Below are 19,284 nucleotides of genomic sequence, written 5' to 3'. Positions count from 1 at the left end.
AGTATAATATAGATTAGCTTTACATTATTGCAAGAAAGTCCAACAAACTAAATTGTGATTATATTGGTATTAAAATATAACTTACATTATATTGCCAAAAGTATTCGCACACCTGCCATGACTCGCAGACATCCCATTCTTAATCCAAAGGCTTTAATATGATGTTAGTCCACACTGCAGCTGTAACAGCTTCAACTATTCTGGGAAGGTTGTCCACAAGGTTTTGGAGCGTGTTCATGGGAATTTTTGACCATTCTTCCAGAAGCACATTTGTGACATCAAATACTGATGTTGGATGAGAAGGCCTGGCTCTGAGTCACCGCTGTAATTCATCCCAGAGGAGTTTATTGGGCTGAGGTCAGGACTTTGTGTAGGCCAGTCAAGCTCATCCACACCAAACTCTCTCATCCATGTCTTTATGGACCTTGCTTTGTGCACTGGTGCATAGTGATGTTGGAAGAGGAAGGGGCAATCTCTAAATTGTTTGGAATTTTCATAACTCTCTGGGTATGCTGAAGCATTCGGAGCTCCTTTCACTGGAACCAAGGCGCCAAGTCCAGCTCCTGAGAACAACCCCACAGCATCCTCCCCACTCCAAACTTTAAACTTGGGACAATACCGTCAGAAAAGTACCGTTCTCCTGGCAACAGCTAAATCCAGACTTTTCCATCAGAATGGCATCTGGTGAAGCTCAATTTGACACTCTAGAGATCACCCCTCCACTGCTCTAGAGTCCAGTGGCGATGTGCTTTACACCACTGCATCCGACACTTTGCATTGCACTGGATTGTGTGGCTTGGATGCAGCTGCTCACTCATGGAAACCCATTCTATGAAGCTCTCCACACAGTTCTGGAGCTAATCTGAAGGCCTCATGACAGTTATACTACTGACAGTTGATGATGGAATATTTCAGAGTGAGGACATTTCATGACTGGACTTGTTGCCCAGGTGGCATCCTATCACAGTACCACGCTGGAACTTACTGAGCTTCTGAGAGCGAACCATTCTTTCACAACTTTTTGGAGAAAGATGTTTGTCTGCATGCCTAGGTGCTTGATTTTATACACCCGTGGCCATGGAAGTTACTGGAACACCTGATTTCAATTACTTAGATGGGCGAGCGAATACTTTTAGCAATACAGTAGATCTTTACTATAAATTTTGGAGTCAACTGCTCCCAACGTAAAATGCCAACATAAACTGAACAGTTTCCTGGCATATAAATGAAAAACTTTGTGGAAGCAGAAAATAATGATCAAGGGTCCGGAGCTTTGAGTTATGTCCCAGGTACATACTGGCCCTAAAATAAACAGCGAACAAAGATGCATTCATGTTTGCATAGATTTGTAGACTTTATTCAAAATATGAGCTGTAACGTCAATCTGAGCTGTAGCATGTTTATAAATGTAATTGAAATATACAGTTAACTTTACCCTTACATCTGGGCATAAATGGTGCAAGGGTATATGTAAAAAATGGTTCATGCAATCCACAGTGAAGGATGGTTCAAAGCAGTGACTCCTGTGTGCCATCTGCTGGTGAACAGGGCACACTGCACTACTGGCAGATGGCAATCAAAAGTGCAACAGAAATGTTTCAAGCAATAACCAAAAACATTTTTCATAACTATAAACCTCAAGCCCTGTGCTAATCAAACATTTCCTGTATAAACCTAGTGTAAGTAAAAAAATCCATTATGTTTTTAGAGTAAGTAAAAAAGATGGCACAGGTTTCCTTTAAACTCCACATTTTAAACATTTCTTTTTTGCCCCCCTAGTGTAAAGGTCTACTCTGATTTAGAGATGTCTGCACTACAATTTCTTTAACTGCTTAGTACAAATGTAGCACTGTTTTAAGAAAAAGAATAAAAATAAACTTTTTTTCGCATCATATCTGCATATAAAGTATTTTTAAACACAAAAAGAAAAATGTGGAACAAGAAATTGCACACAGATGTGACTGCTCATCATTCACCTAATCCTCACTGCTTTCTTGGTTGCGTGTTTTTGATTTTTTCAGACATTTATATAAATACTCGATGTTTTTTTACACACATCCACATAGTGACAAAAGTAACAAGAGCTGGACTGACATGGATTGCTGTGTTTAAAAAAAAGAAAACATCACAACCCCTGAAGGTCTCCATATAAGTAATTACCAAGCTACAAATCTCCCATGTGGAAATCCCATAATCCCTATTGGCCATGCACACAGCAAAGGCCTGTAGCAATAACACGGATAGTCTCAGAACAGTCTTGTTTTTCTTTGGAAGATTTAGCAGTAAAAACTTAAAGATTCAAAACAAAAAGTTGACCTAGCATCTTACGATTAAGATTCTCAAATAACACAAATAAGAAAGGTCAGCACCAATAGGTGAGGTGTTCCGAGTTTTCATAGGAAGCACGTGCACACACTCCCCACATTACACAGACCTGCAAGAGACCTTTTCCAAAGTGAATAGCATTTAAAAACCCAGGAATGTGTCAAACAAAGAGGAATGTCCAGTGTTCTCAAGTCCCAAGAACTTAGAAACCTGCTGGTGGAAGGCGGCAGCAGGAAGATGATTAACTGAAGAGATATTTACAGCACAACAGTTTAACTGAGACAAGAGAAATCTCTCTGACAAGCAAGTACAAATAGTGACTCATTACTGTTGTCAGCTTTAGAAATAGTAATGTGACAAATCAAGGCTGTGTAAGACTGTCCTCTAGTGGACCAAACTAGTATTGTCTTGCAAAGTTGAAACCAGTGGCTTTTGTGCTGCATCGTATTACCTGTTAAATTACTAGTGTTAGGCTTGAGTGAAAACTGCATTACTTTTGTTCTTCAAGTTCTATGTTAATCCACAAAGACAAAACTTTGTAACTTGACAACTAACTGAACAGACAAGACATGCAGTGAGCATTAAACATCTAATATGACAGCTTGATGTGACCAAATAACAGAAGGATTTAAGTAGTTGTACACTTTGCACTCAAGTTTTTAGACTATATGAATAATATCATAGGCAAACTTGTGTTTAACATGAATACAAACAAAATTGTCCAGCACAAGAATAACAAAGATGCTGGCCAGTTGGAGACATCGGCAAGGCTGGCTTTTGACTGTAGGGTGCTGGTGCTTTTCACACACACACACACACACACACACACGCACGCACGCACGCACACGTACGCACACACACAACACAGCTTTACAGCTACAGGTATGTATCCTGCTCTGAGCTGCAAAGGCTTTGTGTGGATTGTTGGAGAGCAGATTCTTTGGCAGCAGGAAGGTCTGGCGAAGGTGCTCCCTGCTGGTGATTTGAGTCCTTTTTAGTTTCTGGTGAGGTCTCCAGCATCGGGCTGCTGTCTGGAAGTGGAGCAGGTGGATCTGAGGATGGAGGAGATGGATCTGTGTGGAGAGGGTATGGGTTTGGGACCTCCTCCATGACAGGGGGTTTCTTTATGCTCTTTTTCTTTTTGCTCTTCCTCTCCTCTTTGCCCTTGTTCAGCTGCTGGGGAGGCTCGGGCACCTCAAGTAAGATGGTGGGGTTCTGCCTCAGGTCCTGGCGTCTGGGTGGCTCAGCCAGCATGATGAGGCGAGCGCCATGCATCCTCGGAGCCGGCTTGAAGTTCATCTCTCCGCGGTTTTTCTTCCAGCGTTTGACCTGAGAGTGATGCTCCCTCTCGATGTCCCGCGCTGTCACCGGCACTTCAAGAATCTGAAAAGTAGTAGGAAGAAGAAGAAGAAAAAAAGGGAGAGACGTCATTATGATACAGTGAGGCAACAGCCCACACTGGAAAATGAATCCCCTCCATGTCGTGCTCGAATTGTGAACTGTGAATTGTGCTTTGTCAGTAAATGCCAAAGGAGGCCAAGCTGCTGTGGATACTCGGTCACCCACAGTCGAGACAGCCCTCCATATGAGAGGGTTTATTGTTAGAGGAGACAGAGGTTCCTACACAACGTAGCACATGAGCAGACACTGCCCATGTGGCACTCTGCTACATAGCTCTGTTTCTTGTCAATTCAATTGACTCTCAGACTTTGCTCTTCTCTTCCCTGAATCTAAAACAACTATTGTTCTCTCCAACTTTCTACTCACACCGTGACAACACTTTTTACCAGTGTAAGAAACCGAATGATCCGTGGCTTATACTAATTGAGAATAAAAAGCATGCAGTTTAGTGATAAACACAGAAAATACCAAACTAAATAAAACATCAAAGTGAAATGGAAAGAGCACCGGGACATTTCAGACAGCTCATTCTGCCCCGCTGAAGCTCCCAGACCCCCCCCCCCCCCCCTTCTTTTTCTGAGGCTGTCACAGCAGTGCGCACACACCAGGTTACGTGCCCACCCCCATTGCTTGTAAAACGGAACAAGAAAGACAGCGAATGAGGAAAGGAGGGGCGGAAAGGCAGAGGATAAAAGGGAAAAGAGCTCTGGCCGCCAATCCAGCAGAGTGCTGTGAATTTATATTTGTTCCTAAGGGAGCAGTTAAGACATAAACACTACTGGTGAAAAGTTCAAATGCCAGCATAGCCTATCCAGCCCAACTGGCTTAATGAGGAGGTTATTTCCTCTTTGACGAAGCTAAAGGAGGCAAAACAAACTTAATAAAACGAACAAGATTTTACAAAACATATTGTACATTTTTAGAAAATGTTTGAAGATCAGAATCTCAGGCGCGGCGCTGATGGTGTAGGGGTTAATCTCGTGACCATTTACGGAGGCTACAGTCCTCGAAGCGGCCGTCGTGGGTTCGAGTCCCGGACCCGGCGACATTTGCCAAATGTCTCCCCCTCTCTCTACCCCTCTTTCCTGTCTGCCTACTCTCAAAAAATAAAAAATAAAGGCCACTAGTGCTGAAAACAAAATATCTTTAAAGATCAGAATCTGTATTTGTTTTGTGCTAATATGTCCAGGAATTAAACTCCACTAATAAATTACTGTATATGATTATTGGAATCCTTGTTTTATATTATTTCATTTACCCTTTATTTAACCATGTACAATTTTTGTTATTAGTATTTTAAACACTGTACTACTTTTAATGGCATCCCTGTGGATATCCTTTATTCTTTCTACAATATTTTGCAAATTACATTTCATGTCAGTTATATCTCAACTACATTCAAGTCAAACTGTCAAAGCAATATTTTATTCTATTCATAGGACTTTATTTAACTTTGACGTCTTAGTGGACAGATGGAGAAATTGAAATAATTACATTGTTAATAGTAAATAGTAAAATTTCAAATTTATATTTGATGGGTTTTTATTTGTAAAAGTATTTGAGTGGCAACAAAGGGCTACAAAGACATTCACAGGTGTGTAGACTAGACCAACTGGGTTAAAACATGTTTACAAGTGACTGACGTTTCAATCACAGAACGTGATGATGGAGATCATAAGTAAATGATCCTGAAGAGTCAGTCGTCTAATCGAAACAAATAATCGAAAGATTAGTCGACTACTAAAATAATCCTGCAGCCCTAGTAGTATGATTGGATGCAAAAAGGTTTAGTTTAGTTTTGGGTTTTGTTTGACCAGAGCAGATTACGTTTGCTGTGTCCAACAGATGTGGCTCAATGCAATCAGAACTTCTTACAGCTTTCTTTCAACGTTTGCTTTCTTCAACAAAGAATGGATTTCTGGAGTGCACAACTAGAAGCCCTCCTGTGGACAGATTCTCCAACCTGAGCTGTGGATCTCAGCAACTCCTCCAGAGTTACCACAGCCCTTGGTCCTCATGATGCTGTTTGTTCACTAATGTTCTCCAACAAAACCTCTGAGGCCTTCACAGAACAGCTGGATTAATACTGAGATTAAATCAGAAGCAGGTGGATTCTATTGACTGATGAGGGGACTTCTGAAGGTGATTAGGTCAACTGGAATTTATGTAGGGGTATCAGAGTAAAGGGGGCTGAAGGGAAATGCATCCCACACTTTTCAGATCTTTAAAAAATAAATAAATGAAAAGAATAAAAACGATCATGTTCCTTTCACTTCAGAGGTGTGCAATACTTTGACTCTCTCTTTCACATGAAATCTTAATAAAAAGCATTATTTAGTGAATGCAATGAGACAAAATACAAAAGTTATGAACGTTTTTGCAAGGCATTATAAGACTGACAAACTTTAAAATATTACCACGGACACCAAAAGCCCAAAATCAATGCGTAGATAAGCAGTGAAGTTTCAGTACAGTCCTCACAATAACAGCGATGTAGGTTCTTCCGACCCAATCCTAAATATTGGATTGGTGTCCAGATAAAGGCTGTTCTTCTAAAAACGGTGTCCAGGTCGCTGAGTGCAGTAAACTTCTGAGCTCCATTTTGTTTTGCAGCATATGTGTTAGGGCCGTTGTAACATGTTTATTGTTTGGAAATGCTTGTAAGCTTTAAATAAGAGCGTTTAACAGATTGTTGTGATCTCTGCAATGCCTGGATTTTACAAGGTGTTAGTAGCAGAGCTTCAAAGCACAGAAGAAAATGGGACTTTGGAGTCTAAATCCTCTGGTATGGCTCATAGTTGAGATTCATACATGTCTATGTGACAACAGTAAATTGCAAACCTCAACATTTCCTAATTTAATTGTTGAATGCCTTGAAAAGGACCTTCATCGGTTTAAGATGACCTGAAATGCTGTTAGCGCAACAGTTTTTCATTTCAATTAAACTATTAATTGGGTTAAATAAAATATTACCCTCAAAGAGATCCCTTTTAGTTTGAGATCAACCGCAATTTACACAGTATTTAGTTGAGAGAAAACACCACGTCAGAAAGCAATAAAATGCAAATAAAAGTAAGAGAAGGAAAGAAACACTCATGTAAAATCAGTTCTCTTGTCTGCCGCCACTGGGCAATAAAATCCTCTCATATGATCCAGACAAGGAGAAGATTTCCATGCGATTCCACTTCTCTGCTCTTACCTCTCGGACAAGGAATCCCTCCTGCATGTACCGAGGATCGATAGCCCGGAGGAGCTCCATGGTTTCGTACAGACCCTGGCAAGTCTTCAGCTTCTCACGAGTTCCCAGTGTGCACTTAAGCAGCACCAAACCCACACGGAAAATGATTTTGACTCCTAAGAGAAGAGAAGGGGATTTAGAGTGAAGACATTGCAATGCTCATCGAAAGAAGTGTGTGGTACTCTGGGGTGCTTATTACCATCACACAGAAACATGTCCCAGACACGCAGCACTGAAGCCCAGGGCAGGGTTCTGGAGAAGGCACACATAAACCACTCAGTCATGTAGAGGATGGGGTCGATCTTATGTTTCTCCAGGTGCCTGAAGGCTATTGGGGAACTGCGTCGCAGCAGAGCAAACAGGATCTCTCCATCTAACTGGATTGCTTCCTGAAACAGAAAAAAGTGAGAAAGTATGAGGAGAAAATCTCTGTATTTTCAAGACATGAGTCTGATTCTCGCAGGTTCAACAGAGAGCTTCAGGCACAACAATCCTGCCGTATAAGTATTGTTAGAACTTGCCCGTGTGTACTAAGATTATCTATCCATTGTTTTTTTCTAACCTCGGGTGATGTCATTGTGTATGCTTTTTTATAACAATCTCACCAAGCCAGGGCTGTAGTAACCAGGAAGATACTTCTCACAGATTTGGACCAGCCCCCAGAAAGCATCCTGCAGAAACACAGAAGATCCTCATAGAATCAAATCTAAAAAAATCTAAAAGACAGCGACTTTTAAATGAATAATGCTCATTACATCAAAGAGTTTACAAATAAGACAACACGACATGCAATAGTAATCATTTAAAACACTGAATTACATCAGTTCACCGGAGCAGTGTGTTCATATTGAAAGCAATGGGGCTGTGTGAGATTCCCTTAGTAGAATAATAAAAATACTACAAGATTTTAGAATATTTTTATACAAAAGTTCATAAGAAAAATGTATAAATTGATCTAACATATTGATGCTTACAGGTATAATAAAATTACAACTTTAATAAAAAGCATTTTTTCGATTTTGAAACAGATTTAAGCAAAAGAATTAGCATTTACTCATTTTAGTTGCAGTTTTCTAATGGTTATTACACAGAATGTTACACCTTTTTATAATTTATATCAGCAGAATAATTAGTTGGTTTATCTGCATGTGCATCCAGCTGACCAACAATGTGTAGCAGCAGACGGAGGAGGGGGCTGCCGCCGTGCTATTCAGTGCACCATACAGCCCGAGAAAACCCAAGTTGAGATATATGGTCAGATATTTCACTAAAAACGAACTCCCAGACTACTTCTTTGTGATTTTGTTGAGCTCTTTTATAGTGTAAAAGGGGAACTCCCGCACATAAACTGACCGCTGCTACAACAATGGCCAGCAACACAGACAGTAGCAAAGAATCTGATGTTTCTTTAGATATATGTCTAACACTATCAGAGAGAGACACTGCAGAGTCAGAAGAAGAAAATCAGCTGTCATCAAATGGCAGAGCACAAAGTGCTACGAGGTGCGGATTACCATCCAAATCAACCTGTCCGGAGCACGGCCGAAGTAAATCTGCATGAATCATATCACACCCACAGGAAACAGAACGAGCACAAGGGCCGGATTTTTTAAATAATTCACTAAAGACGGATTAGATCTCTCTATATCAGTAAATACGCGCCTATATTTATAAATACACGCGTATATATTAGCAGTAGTTTACATTAGATCAATTAGGTCAGTTACTGGGCTATATACATTAACTAAGGCAGGGTTTCCCAAGGTGGGGGGGGGGGGGGCTCGAGACAGTAAGTGGGAGGTTGCAAAACAATTTTCAGAACCTTTGTAGGCCAGCCATGAATGGGAAGGTTCTCCACTTTTCCGGGTTTTCTTAATTTGTGGATAATGTCCTCACTGTGGTCCGCTGGAGTCGCAAAGCCTTAGTTATGGCTTTGTAACCCTTTCCAGAGTGGAAGTTATGAATGACTTTAGATTGGGGCATGATGCGTTTCTTTTGGAAATCTTTTAGCCTACTTCGTGTTGTTAGACCGTTTCTATTGAAGATATTAGCAAAATCAAATACTAAACAAAAACTATTATGTAGTTTGTAGTAGTAATAGTTAGTCATCCTCAAAGCACTTTGAAAAGACTTTTGATTCACAATCAGCCTATCTGGTCTGCATTTATAAGGCTATAGCTCTGAACCAGGAACTGAAAACCTGAAAAAAAAATATCATGAATATGTCAGAGCGACTCAGGAAGTTCTTGAAACCAACAACAAATCCTCAGAAACAGGAAACAACAATTGATTGAAACAACTGATTTGTACCGCTGAACTGATCAGAGTCTCTGTTCAACTAAAATACCACAGAAGTCTTAGAGCAGACGTAGCATTTGTCTTTCTGTGCATTACAAGGGATGTAAACTTATCCTGGGTCACAACTTTAAAGCAAAAAAAAAAAAAAAAAAAATCATAAGAGAAACAGCATAAATTCTCCTCTTATCCAAATATTTGTAAAGGGAACATATCATAGAAAATCCACTTTTTTGATTTGAAATACATTTTGTTGTCTAGCTGGAGTCTGTGGGAGTACAGAGAAGTTGAACTTAGTCTCTCCAGGTGGTGCGGAGATATCTTTATATACTCTTTGGGTCATTTTTTTTCAGTCCATTTAGCTATTTCTATCATCTGTCACATTTTTTGAACTGTTACATTACAATATTTGATGCAGAACAGCCTAATGAGGTCATGGTCTTCCAGTTTCGCGTATCCACCATTTTTATTTCTCGCTAGGATTTTGTAGTCCAAGCTCAGGTATGCCTACGCTGCAAGAGGATAAGTTCGGTTCGGTTGTTGGGTGTATTAACCTACACAATTCATTACACTGTTCCACAGCATCAGAACCTCTTCAACGTGCCTGGTTAAATTTTATTTTTCATGGAAATGTTCCCACATCAGCGCAGAGATTGTTATTTCCCCAATACAGGAACGAGTGGCTTCAGCAGTCTCCGCCAGTATCAAGAAGGATTTGTTGAAAGACTTCATCTGATTAAGGGGTCAGTTCCTTCTGTCCATGGAAATGACGGACGCGGCAAAGCAGTAACCTGCAAATAACGCTAAAATGACAACAAACTTTATAGTAGACATGGATTTATTTTGTGTGGATATGAAGTCCTGGCCATTGTTGATAGCAGTAGCATCGTGCCTTCTGCCTATGTTAGTGCTGTGTGCTGCTCTTAGCTCCTTGAGAACATAAGTGTACTGTTCTACTATTATTATTACATTAAAAAATGTTGCATTGTTTTTGCTGTTTTGTCTTGTTTCTGCGGGACTAGATAATTCTATCTCTGTTATCAAACTACAAAAATGGCCGAATGGAGTGAAGTGGAACACTCTTTGACCTGAAGGGGGGCGGGCTGTGAAGTGCGTCAATAGCATTTAAAGAGACCGCACCAAAACAAGTTGCTCTCAAACACACCTAAGAACAGGGGTAAAAGAGGGGTCAGACCAAAGCATTGCAGTTCCACTTTATATAGACCATAACTAAATGATTTAAGTGTGAAAAGGATTTAAAAGCATGATAAGTGTAAATCATCTCATCAGAACACTACAAATAACACCTGAGTCGTCTCTGTGTGCATACAAAACGCAGTACCTCAGCAGGCATGTGCATGAGCAAAACAGCAGCAATAGGGGCCTGGGCCTGGCAGTACCCCTCCTCCGGTGTGTACAGAGTGTATGCCTTGAGAACACGAAACAGATCCTGCTGCCTGCACAGGGCCAAAATACACACAAACACAGGATTTATTCATATTTACTGTCAAACAAGACACAGTCACTGCTTAAAAGATCACACGTCAGAGAACTCACCCGTGTCCTCCTCGTGACACAAACATCTCATGAAAAGGAAACTGTCGATGAAGATCTTTCTCAATCACATCGATCCATTTCGGGTCTCCTGGCTGACTGTCGAGCTCCTGACAAAATACACACATACACAACATACTATTACTGTCCAGTTACTGCATAGTAACGGCACTGAAATAAAGATACGACAAATCTATTTCACGTACAAAATTTGTTTTAAGATTTAATGTCATAAATCTGAAGTGAATCAAAAATATAAACCAGCTCAATGTAAATGTCGTAGATACCAATTTAGGCTGGTTTTTCTTTTCTCACCCGATTAGTTTCAGTCAAATTTTCCAATGAAATACAAGAAAATGAAATGAGCCCAAAATACAGCAACAACAGAGCTGAGGAGGAGGAAGTGAAAGAAGAAGTTGTCGGACCTGAAACTTTCCTTGGTTCTGTTCCCTCTTCACCTTCCCTCCTGATAGGTAGAGCCAGGCACGGCCTCTGAGAGCAGGAGGAATCCCTTTCTGACAACGCAGTCTCACCTGAGCCAAAAGATTTTACAAATAAAGTATAGACCAAACAGGAAGGGTGTCAAAGTTAAACAAAAGCCAATAAACATTTATGTAGTGCATAACATAAAAAGTTAAAGGGAGGACTCTAATGCTTGGCTATGGCTTCTTTTTTGCTTGAAACATCTGGTTTTGAACACAACCTCTAACTTTAAAAAGAGAAGATGTTTTCTCCAGGGTTTCTACATATTTTCCAGTTCAGAATCCTATACTGTTCCAAACTTAAACTTCTAGATTATCCAATCAGTATATTTAACCTTCTGAAAATCTGAGCCAGGTTTGGACTCTGGCTGGACTCAGTGTTTCAAGGGCCACCACTACAACTGTCATACTCCCTGTGTTTAAGCTACTCCCGGATCAACGATAACTTCAGAGGCGTCTTACAAGGGCCAAAAAGAAAAAGGACCTGGAGTGTTGTTGCCCAGTGGTCCAAAGTCCCTTTCTCAGATGAAGGTAAATTTTGCATTTAATTTGGGAATCAAGGCCAAAGAGTGGAGAGGCAGAGAACTCAAACTACCTGAGAATCGCTAATGTAATTCGAACAAATAGGAGTCTTAAACAAGCATATACTGTAGTGCATGGACCTGTGTTTCACTAGGCCAACATTTCTGTTTTAAAAATCATTTAAATCATTGTTTGGTCTAATTTTCTAAGACGCTGAATTTTGGGTTTCAATTAGATTTAAGCCACAAACATTAAAATTACAGAAATCAGTGTAGTCAATCTATATATGACGGTAAATGTTTGGAGTTTTTTTTTTTTTTTTTTTTTTTTTTTTATTGCACTACCAATAGTTAACCTGAGGTGCAAAAAAAATCGGGGGATTTTTAAATATCCCCAATTTTTCCGCACTTTTCAAGACTGCTTTTCAAACGTAAAATGCAGCAACAGAAAATATGGGTTTTAATGTGCTTATGTGTTAATAAGTCAGAGATGTCACAGTAAAGAGAATTCAGATCAAATCGAGAGAGCCTGACATGACAAACAATCGAATGAGTGCAATAGCAAAAGCAGGAAGTGATGCAATACGCCTTACTAGGTTTGGTATGTACTTGTCATGGATTTTGAAGGACTCGACTGAACTGAGTTTGTTAAGTGCCTTCAGACAACACGTGTTGTGAATTGGCCCTATATGTAAACTGACTTGAACTGAACTGCATATGAACCCTTCAATTTAGAGTTTGTATAACATTTTAATTTACTCATATAAAACAAAAACAAAAAACACTTGGGTAAAAACAACTGAGAACAGCAAGCGTCCTACAAGCAGTAGAAGTCTGATAAACACTGCAGTGGATACAAAGAATATGATTGGCCAAAGATAGTTAAAGACATGTATCTTTTACATGCAAAAACGCACTGAGACAGCTCTTTGATTGGCTTACAATTTGGATGAGGATTATGTTTACCTTTGTGGGATCAAATTGTGCTGTCTGTGTACTCAGGGATACAACAAGAGCTTAAATACTATGCAGCTTATGTTATGTCTCCAAGTGCTGCACATATGATGCAACATATTGGTTGACCTGAAAAACACACTTCACATTGTGATCTTATTTGCTTTACTTTACTCTCTAAAATGATGCCTGTATGCTTCTAAATAAACGTGTCTTTTTAATAGTATTACAAGTGATTTCAATAAAAGAAGGATAATTAGAAAACCCTAACCATCAGGGCAATTGAAGAATTGCTTTCTTCAATTGCTGTGAACTCTTGTGAGACTCTCAAACTTTTCCTGCACTTGGGTGCATGAATAGTTTACATTTACGCCGCCGTTATTACATGGTTCTCTCATAGAAAATAAGCACAGCCCCACCCTGAATCTGAGACAAGTCATTTTGTGACATATTGCATAGTGTAATAAAAAGAAGGGTTGTGTCCTGGCTTGTTGCTGACTCGTGGAAACGAGGTGAAGTTACAGCTCTTTGCAAAGTCGGAGAGAACGGTTCACACAGAACTTGTTAGACAAGTGGATATGCAAACAAAGTCCATAAAATTTTAGCTTGCGCAATTAAAATCTTCGAAGCAACAGAGATTACGTTTACACGTCAACAACAACACAATTGAAGACATACACAAGATCTGCTTGACCGCTTTTAATAACCGGTGCTGACCTTATTGAACCTCTTGATCATCCACTTGTCCCAATGGCTTAGCATGTCCAGCCACTTCACCTCCCGTTGCCTGAGCACCTCCGGGGGCACGTCCTGAGCTCTGGTCACACAACAGAGAAAGGGTGTAAAAAAATGTAAGTGAATATATTACACACAAAACCACATTTCATTTAAATAAAACTGAGCAACACCAAATTTATAGAACATCTGCATAAGGCATGGGCCGGATATCGATATCAGTGTAAACCAAGTTACGGTCATAATGCTACTACGGCTGAAAGTCCTTTTAATGAGCTTCCAGAGAAAAATGTGGGCGTGAACATAGAATAATGCAGTACTGCCCCTTCCCCACTTGTTGCTGCACGTGGCTGGTCCGCTGGCTGAAAAAGACCTTTTTCACTTTTCCCTTACTTACAAGACAGACAAACCAGTCTCTTTAGAAATATTTATGGCTCCAAACAACACAGACAGTGAAGGCACGCAAAGTAATAACCCTTTTCCACTAGTCCCTACTCAGTGCGGTTCGGTACGGCTCCACTCGCTTTTTAGGCTTTTCCATTAACAGTTACATGAAACCATTGCTATTTTTAGTACCTGGTTGGATGTGGTTCCAACCAGGTCGAGTCATGCTGAAAACGCAATGTCAGAAAACTGTCGGTCTATGTTTGGGTAGGGGGCGGCATCACTAGACACAGCATACATTAAAATAATGAATATATCTTCAACTCTCAATTGTTGCACGCTTGGCTTATTGGGTATATGACCACTATAGCAAGCTAGCATTAGGTAGCTTACCCTCACACTTCTAGCTTATCCGCTTCAGTATCATATCGCCACTCGTTTTTATGTAATGCAATTAAAACAATTGGCAAGCTACAAGCAGCAACTTTGTTAAGTAGTTATACTTGTGCTACTCTATATAGGTTTGATACCCACATGTTACATTTTTAGCTTCTTTTACTTTAAATATTAAATAGGTCATGTTATACATTTTTATTTTAAATTGTTATTTAAATAATCTTTCTGCATGCATGGTCGGAGAAGTGGTCACCAGGGTTTTCGTGGCCCATATAGTCTTCCAGTTTTCCTTGAGGTCTGATATGCCGATTCCTCTTTTCTTATTATGACTGATTCAATTATTTTTTAACACACGAAAGAGAAAAATGTGTTGAGGGCTCTTCAATAGGGATAGTAGAACAAGATAGAACAAAAAATTAATAAAAAGATTTTTGGGGAATTTGACCAAATAATCATCAAGTCGTGCATCTCCAGCTTTTTGCATCGGATGATTATTGCATTCAGATGTTAAAAGAAAGATGCTCAGATGAAGCTCACTTAAAAAACCCTATTTTAACCCTGGAATCAGGATTTGCATATTGAGTAAAACCTTAACTGTGAAGTTCTTTCATGCAAAACAAAGGACACCAAGTTCTCCAACAGAAAGGAAGATGCACGATGGTTAAAACTAACATTACGCATATTGTCTGATGTTTTATTGAGATATGTAATTATCTTATCAGCACAAGCCTGTAATAACAGGGTTAAAACTCTGTCATAGAGTTTCCTGTTTTAAACACAATCAGCTAAAAGTGCAGACTGATGGTGGTGGACAAGGACAAGTACAAGTTATTTCATTTTCTAGGCATTTTAGGCTTTTAAAACCCTTAAACATTCAAGGTACTCTCATTGCCAAGCCCTGTAAGCAAACCCATAAGTATGAGACCAACAAACTGAGCCAAAAGAGGTCCTTTAGTCAGAGGATGGGGCTCTGCATCTGCCAACACTACTGCAAGAAAACCTGGGGAGTGACTGGCACAGTTTTTTATCTTTGCCATGAAAGAAGATGAAATGCCTTAGCAGAAAACTCAATGAAATCAGAATAAATCCTATCCCGCTGACTGTGAATTCATTGAAAATGTGATACCCAGACAGAAGTGTGGAAAATAACAGCTACCTAACAATGTACTTTGTGATTGGCTGGAACTAAGATTGGTGTTAGTGAATCTTAATATGAGTGAACCATAATCCGAATGTTACTGGCTTTCTATTTAACTAAGGTAAGAAAGGCATCGAGTTAGTATTTAAAAAAAAACAACAAAAAAAACAGGCTGTGCCACGCAGCTTGTTCGGAGCTCTGCCCTTCATCCAAGTCAACTGAACATCACAACCCATTCTTGTGCCATTTCATCATAACTACATTAAACGTAAAACAATACCCATTCTATGCAGTCTGCAACTGATTCCACCACTCCCATGTTATAGTTTGCTTCGAGTAGGCTTGCAAAACAACATTGTGTGGGAATGAATCACTCTTCGAAGTGAAACAAACTTACGACTCCTCCGAATACTGCTGCGCCCCGCCAATAAATCCGTATCTGTCGGTCTGCCTCTCGCTGGTGAAGCCGTTGATCTCTGAGTCGGAGCCCAAAGAGCTCTCATCCTCTAGGTGGCTGATGTTGAGCGTCCTGATGCTCCCCATGTCCACTGACGGGCGGCCGTTCTCTGTTTTGGCCATGGTGGCAGGAGAGCTAGCTGGCTAGCCAGGGTTAGCTAACGTCAGCAGCGAGCTTGTTGACAGCCCAAAATCAGTCAAACTACATCGACGCCATGATTTCTAAATCTGAGTAAAACTTTTCCAACAACCGCCTTGTTTGATAAATGTTCCCAAGCCTCTTTAATCGGACAACATCCAACTGGTTACCAATAAGCTTTCGCGGATAACGTATGTTAAATTGCACATTAGCAAGCTAATTGTTAGTTAGCATTAAGTGCTCGTAACAAGACGACCCTAAACTATTTCCGAACGTCCCAACCTTCAGCGTTACATCATATAAACCTTCCTAGATGCGAGCAAGCCCTTTCGTCTGTGTAATTAAACTTATGAGCGACTAATACTAGAATAATGGGCTCTGCTGTCATCCCGTGTACAGCGGGACAGACTGCTTCGACCAGGGAGCAGCCAAATCTACACTCCTGACTGGATTTTTCCTTAGGTAAAGTCATGGTTACCCCTAGTGGCTAAATGAAAGAATTGAAAAAAAAATCAGCGCTCAAACTCATAAAAAGTGCCTCACTAAATACTTTGTTTTCCGAATACCGCGTTACAGTCAAGACAGCTTAAAGCAGCACTATACCAGCTGGACTTTTCTATTAGTTGTGTCTTATCACAAAAAGCAGGGAAAGGAAAAAAAATACACCTTCACATCCATTTGCATTGCACGTTTGTGGTAAATATTTTTCACTTTTAGGCAGGGGTGAAAGTAGTTTTAAATTCTTGCCGGTACTTAGGGGCGGAGCTAGAGGGGGGCTGGGGAGGCACTGGGGGGAATATATATATATATATATATATATATATATGAGCTACAACAACATTTAATTTCCCTTTGGGATTAATAAAGTATTTTTGAATTTTGAATTGAATTGAATATATATATATATATATATATATATATATATATAGTACAGGCCAAAAGTTTGGACACACCTTCTCATTCAAAGAGTTTTCTTTATTTTCATGACTATGAATATTGTAGCTTCACACTGAAGGCATCAAAACTATGAACTATGTGTAATTTCATACTTAACAAGAAAGTGTGAAACAACTGAAAATATGTCTTATATTCTAGGTTCTTCAAAGTAGCCACCTTTTGCTTTGATTACTGCTCCGCACACTCTTGGCATTCTGTTGATGAGCTTCAAGAGGTTGTCACCTGAAATGGTTTTCCAACAGTCTTGAAGGAGTTCCCAGAGATGCTTAGCACTTGTTGGCCCTTTTGCCTTCACTCTGCGGTCCAGCTCCCCCCAAACCATCTCGATTGGGTTCAGGTCCGGTGACTGTGGAGGCCAGGTCATCTGGCGCAGCAACCCATCACTCTCCTTCTTGGTCAAATAGACCTTACACAGCCTGGAGGTGTGTTTGGGGTCATTGTCCTGTTGAAAAATAAATGATGGTCCAACTAAACGCAAACCGGATGGAATAGCATGCTGCTGCAAGATGCTGTGGTAGCCATGCTGGTTCAGTATGCCTTCAATTTTGAATAAATCCCCAACAGTGTCACCAGCAAAGCACTCCAACACCATCACACCTCCTCCTCCATGCTTCACAGTGGGAACCAGGAATGTAGAGTCCATCTGTTCATCTCTTCTGCGCCACACAAAGACACAGTGGTTGGAACCAAAGATCTCAAACTTGGACTCATCAGACCAAAGCACAGATTTCCACTGGTCTAATGTCCATTCCTTGTGTTCTTAGCCCAAACAAGTCTCTTCTGCTTGTTGCCTGTCCTCAGCAGTGGTTTCCTAGCAGCTATTTTACCATGAAGGCCTGATTCACACAGTCTCCTCTTAACAGTTGTTCTAGAGATGTGTCTGCTGCTAGAACTCTGTGTGGCATTGACCTGTTCTCTAATCTGAGCTGCTGTTAACCTGCGATTTCTGAGGCTGGTGACTCGGATGAACTTATCGTCCGCAGCAGAGGTGACTCTTGGTCTTCCTTTCCTGGGGCGGTCCTCATGTGATCCAGTTTCTTTGTAGCGCTTGATGGTTTTTGTGACTGCACTTGGGGACACTTTCAAAGTTTTCCCAATTGCTCGGACTGACTGACCTTCATTTCTTAAAGTAATGATGGCCACTAGTTTTTCTTTACTTAGCTGCTTTTTTTTTGCCATAATACAAATTCTAACAGTCCATTCAGTAGGACTATCAGCTGTGTACTGTATCCACCTCCTGCACAACACAACTGATGGTCCCAACCCCATTTATAAGGCTTGAAATCCCACTTATTAAACCTGACAGGGCACACCTGGGAAGTGAAAACCATTTCAGGTGACTACCTCTTGAAGCTCATCAACAGAATGCCAAGAGTGTGTGGAGCAGTAATCAAAGCAAAAGGTGGCTACTTTGAAGAACCTAGAATATAAGACATATTTTCAGTTGTTTCACACTTTTTTGTTCAGTATATAATTCAACATGTGTCAATTCATAGTTTTGATGCCTTCAATGTGAAGCTACATTATTCATAGTCATGAAAATAAAGAAAACTCTTTGGATGAGGTGTGTCCAAACTTTTGGTCTGTACTATATATATAATTTCAATTTTTAAATAACTGCCATGCATCAAACAATGATAAACCATTTTCTGATGCATAACTTTTCATCTTCAGTTTGCGTCTTTTCTTTTGAACAAATAAGTTATTGTTCTCAGCATTGTGGTAAAGTTTTGATTTCATTTACATCAAAAATGACATTTCGGTTGTTTTATTTTTTATTTAAGTCTGTAGATGGTAAGTGATTTATTGTTCGTCCTGTCGTAATGCAAACGACGGTTTTATATGTCTGTGCACCACCTGTGTAAAATCTCCCAGTCCATTAAATCGAACGCACCAATCTCCTTGGCAACCGCTCTGTTTTGGAGGTAAGCGCGCATGCGCTCTTGTGTAGTGTATGTGAAATCTAGTGGTCATAAGCGGTGTTTTCGAGCTGTACTGTGTTGCTGTAATTCAGTAAAATAACATGAACCACAACTAGTTTCTCTCCCTTTGGTTTTAACTGGGGTATTTAGCAGCGAGCAGACAGACATTAAACGTAGCGGTGCTCGTTTTAAAGGCTGGCCGTTCATAAAAGCCTCGAACTCCGAGGGGAGAGAAGGAAAGCAAGAGTATTGAGGCTCCAGCATAGAACAGTTCAGAAACAATTTGGAATGAGGGGAAAAAGCTATATTTATAAACAGATTAAGTCGTGTTTTAGACTGTATTGGTAGCGGATCTTCTTTGTGTGCTCATGAATTGTTGCAGCCGTA

At 40.2% G+C, this 19,284-nt stretch overlaps 1 protein-coding gene across 1 annotated transcript; it reads right to left on the bottom strand.

The window, feature by feature from the left end:
* Positions 1–1,329: 1,329 nt before the first annotated feature.
* LOC124878090 (TBC1 domain family member 10A-like) lies at positions 1,330–16,463 on the bottom strand. Its single transcript, XM_047381872.1, has 9 exons — positions 15,821–16,463; positions 13,488–13,587; positions 11,239–11,346; positions 10,817–10,923; positions 10,602–10,716; positions 7,570–7,635; positions 7,164–7,353; positions 6,926–7,080; positions 1,330–3,708 (listed from the first exon to the last, which is right to left on the bottom strand). The coding sequence occupies exons 1-9, from the start codon at positions 16,000–16,002 to the stop codon at positions 3,202–3,204; spliced, it is 1,530 nt and encodes a 509-aa protein (XP_047237828.1). The 5' UTR covers positions 16,003–16,463; the 3' UTR covers positions 1,330–3,201.
* Between the last annotated feature and the right edge of the window lie 2,821 nt (positions 16,464–19,284).

Source organism: Girardinichthys multiradiatus, chromosome 12, assembly GCF_021462225.1.
Source record: "Girardinichthys multiradiatus isolate DD_20200921_A chromosome 12, DD_fGirMul_XY1, whole genome shotgun sequence".
In the NCBI taxonomy this organism is placed as follows: Eukaryota; Metazoa; Chordata; class Actinopteri; order Cyprinodontiformes; family Goodeidae; genus Girardinichthys; species Girardinichthys multiradiatus.
The sequence above is the reverse complement of the archived record's forward strand: the minus strand, read 5'-3'. Positions and strand labels throughout refer to the sequence as shown.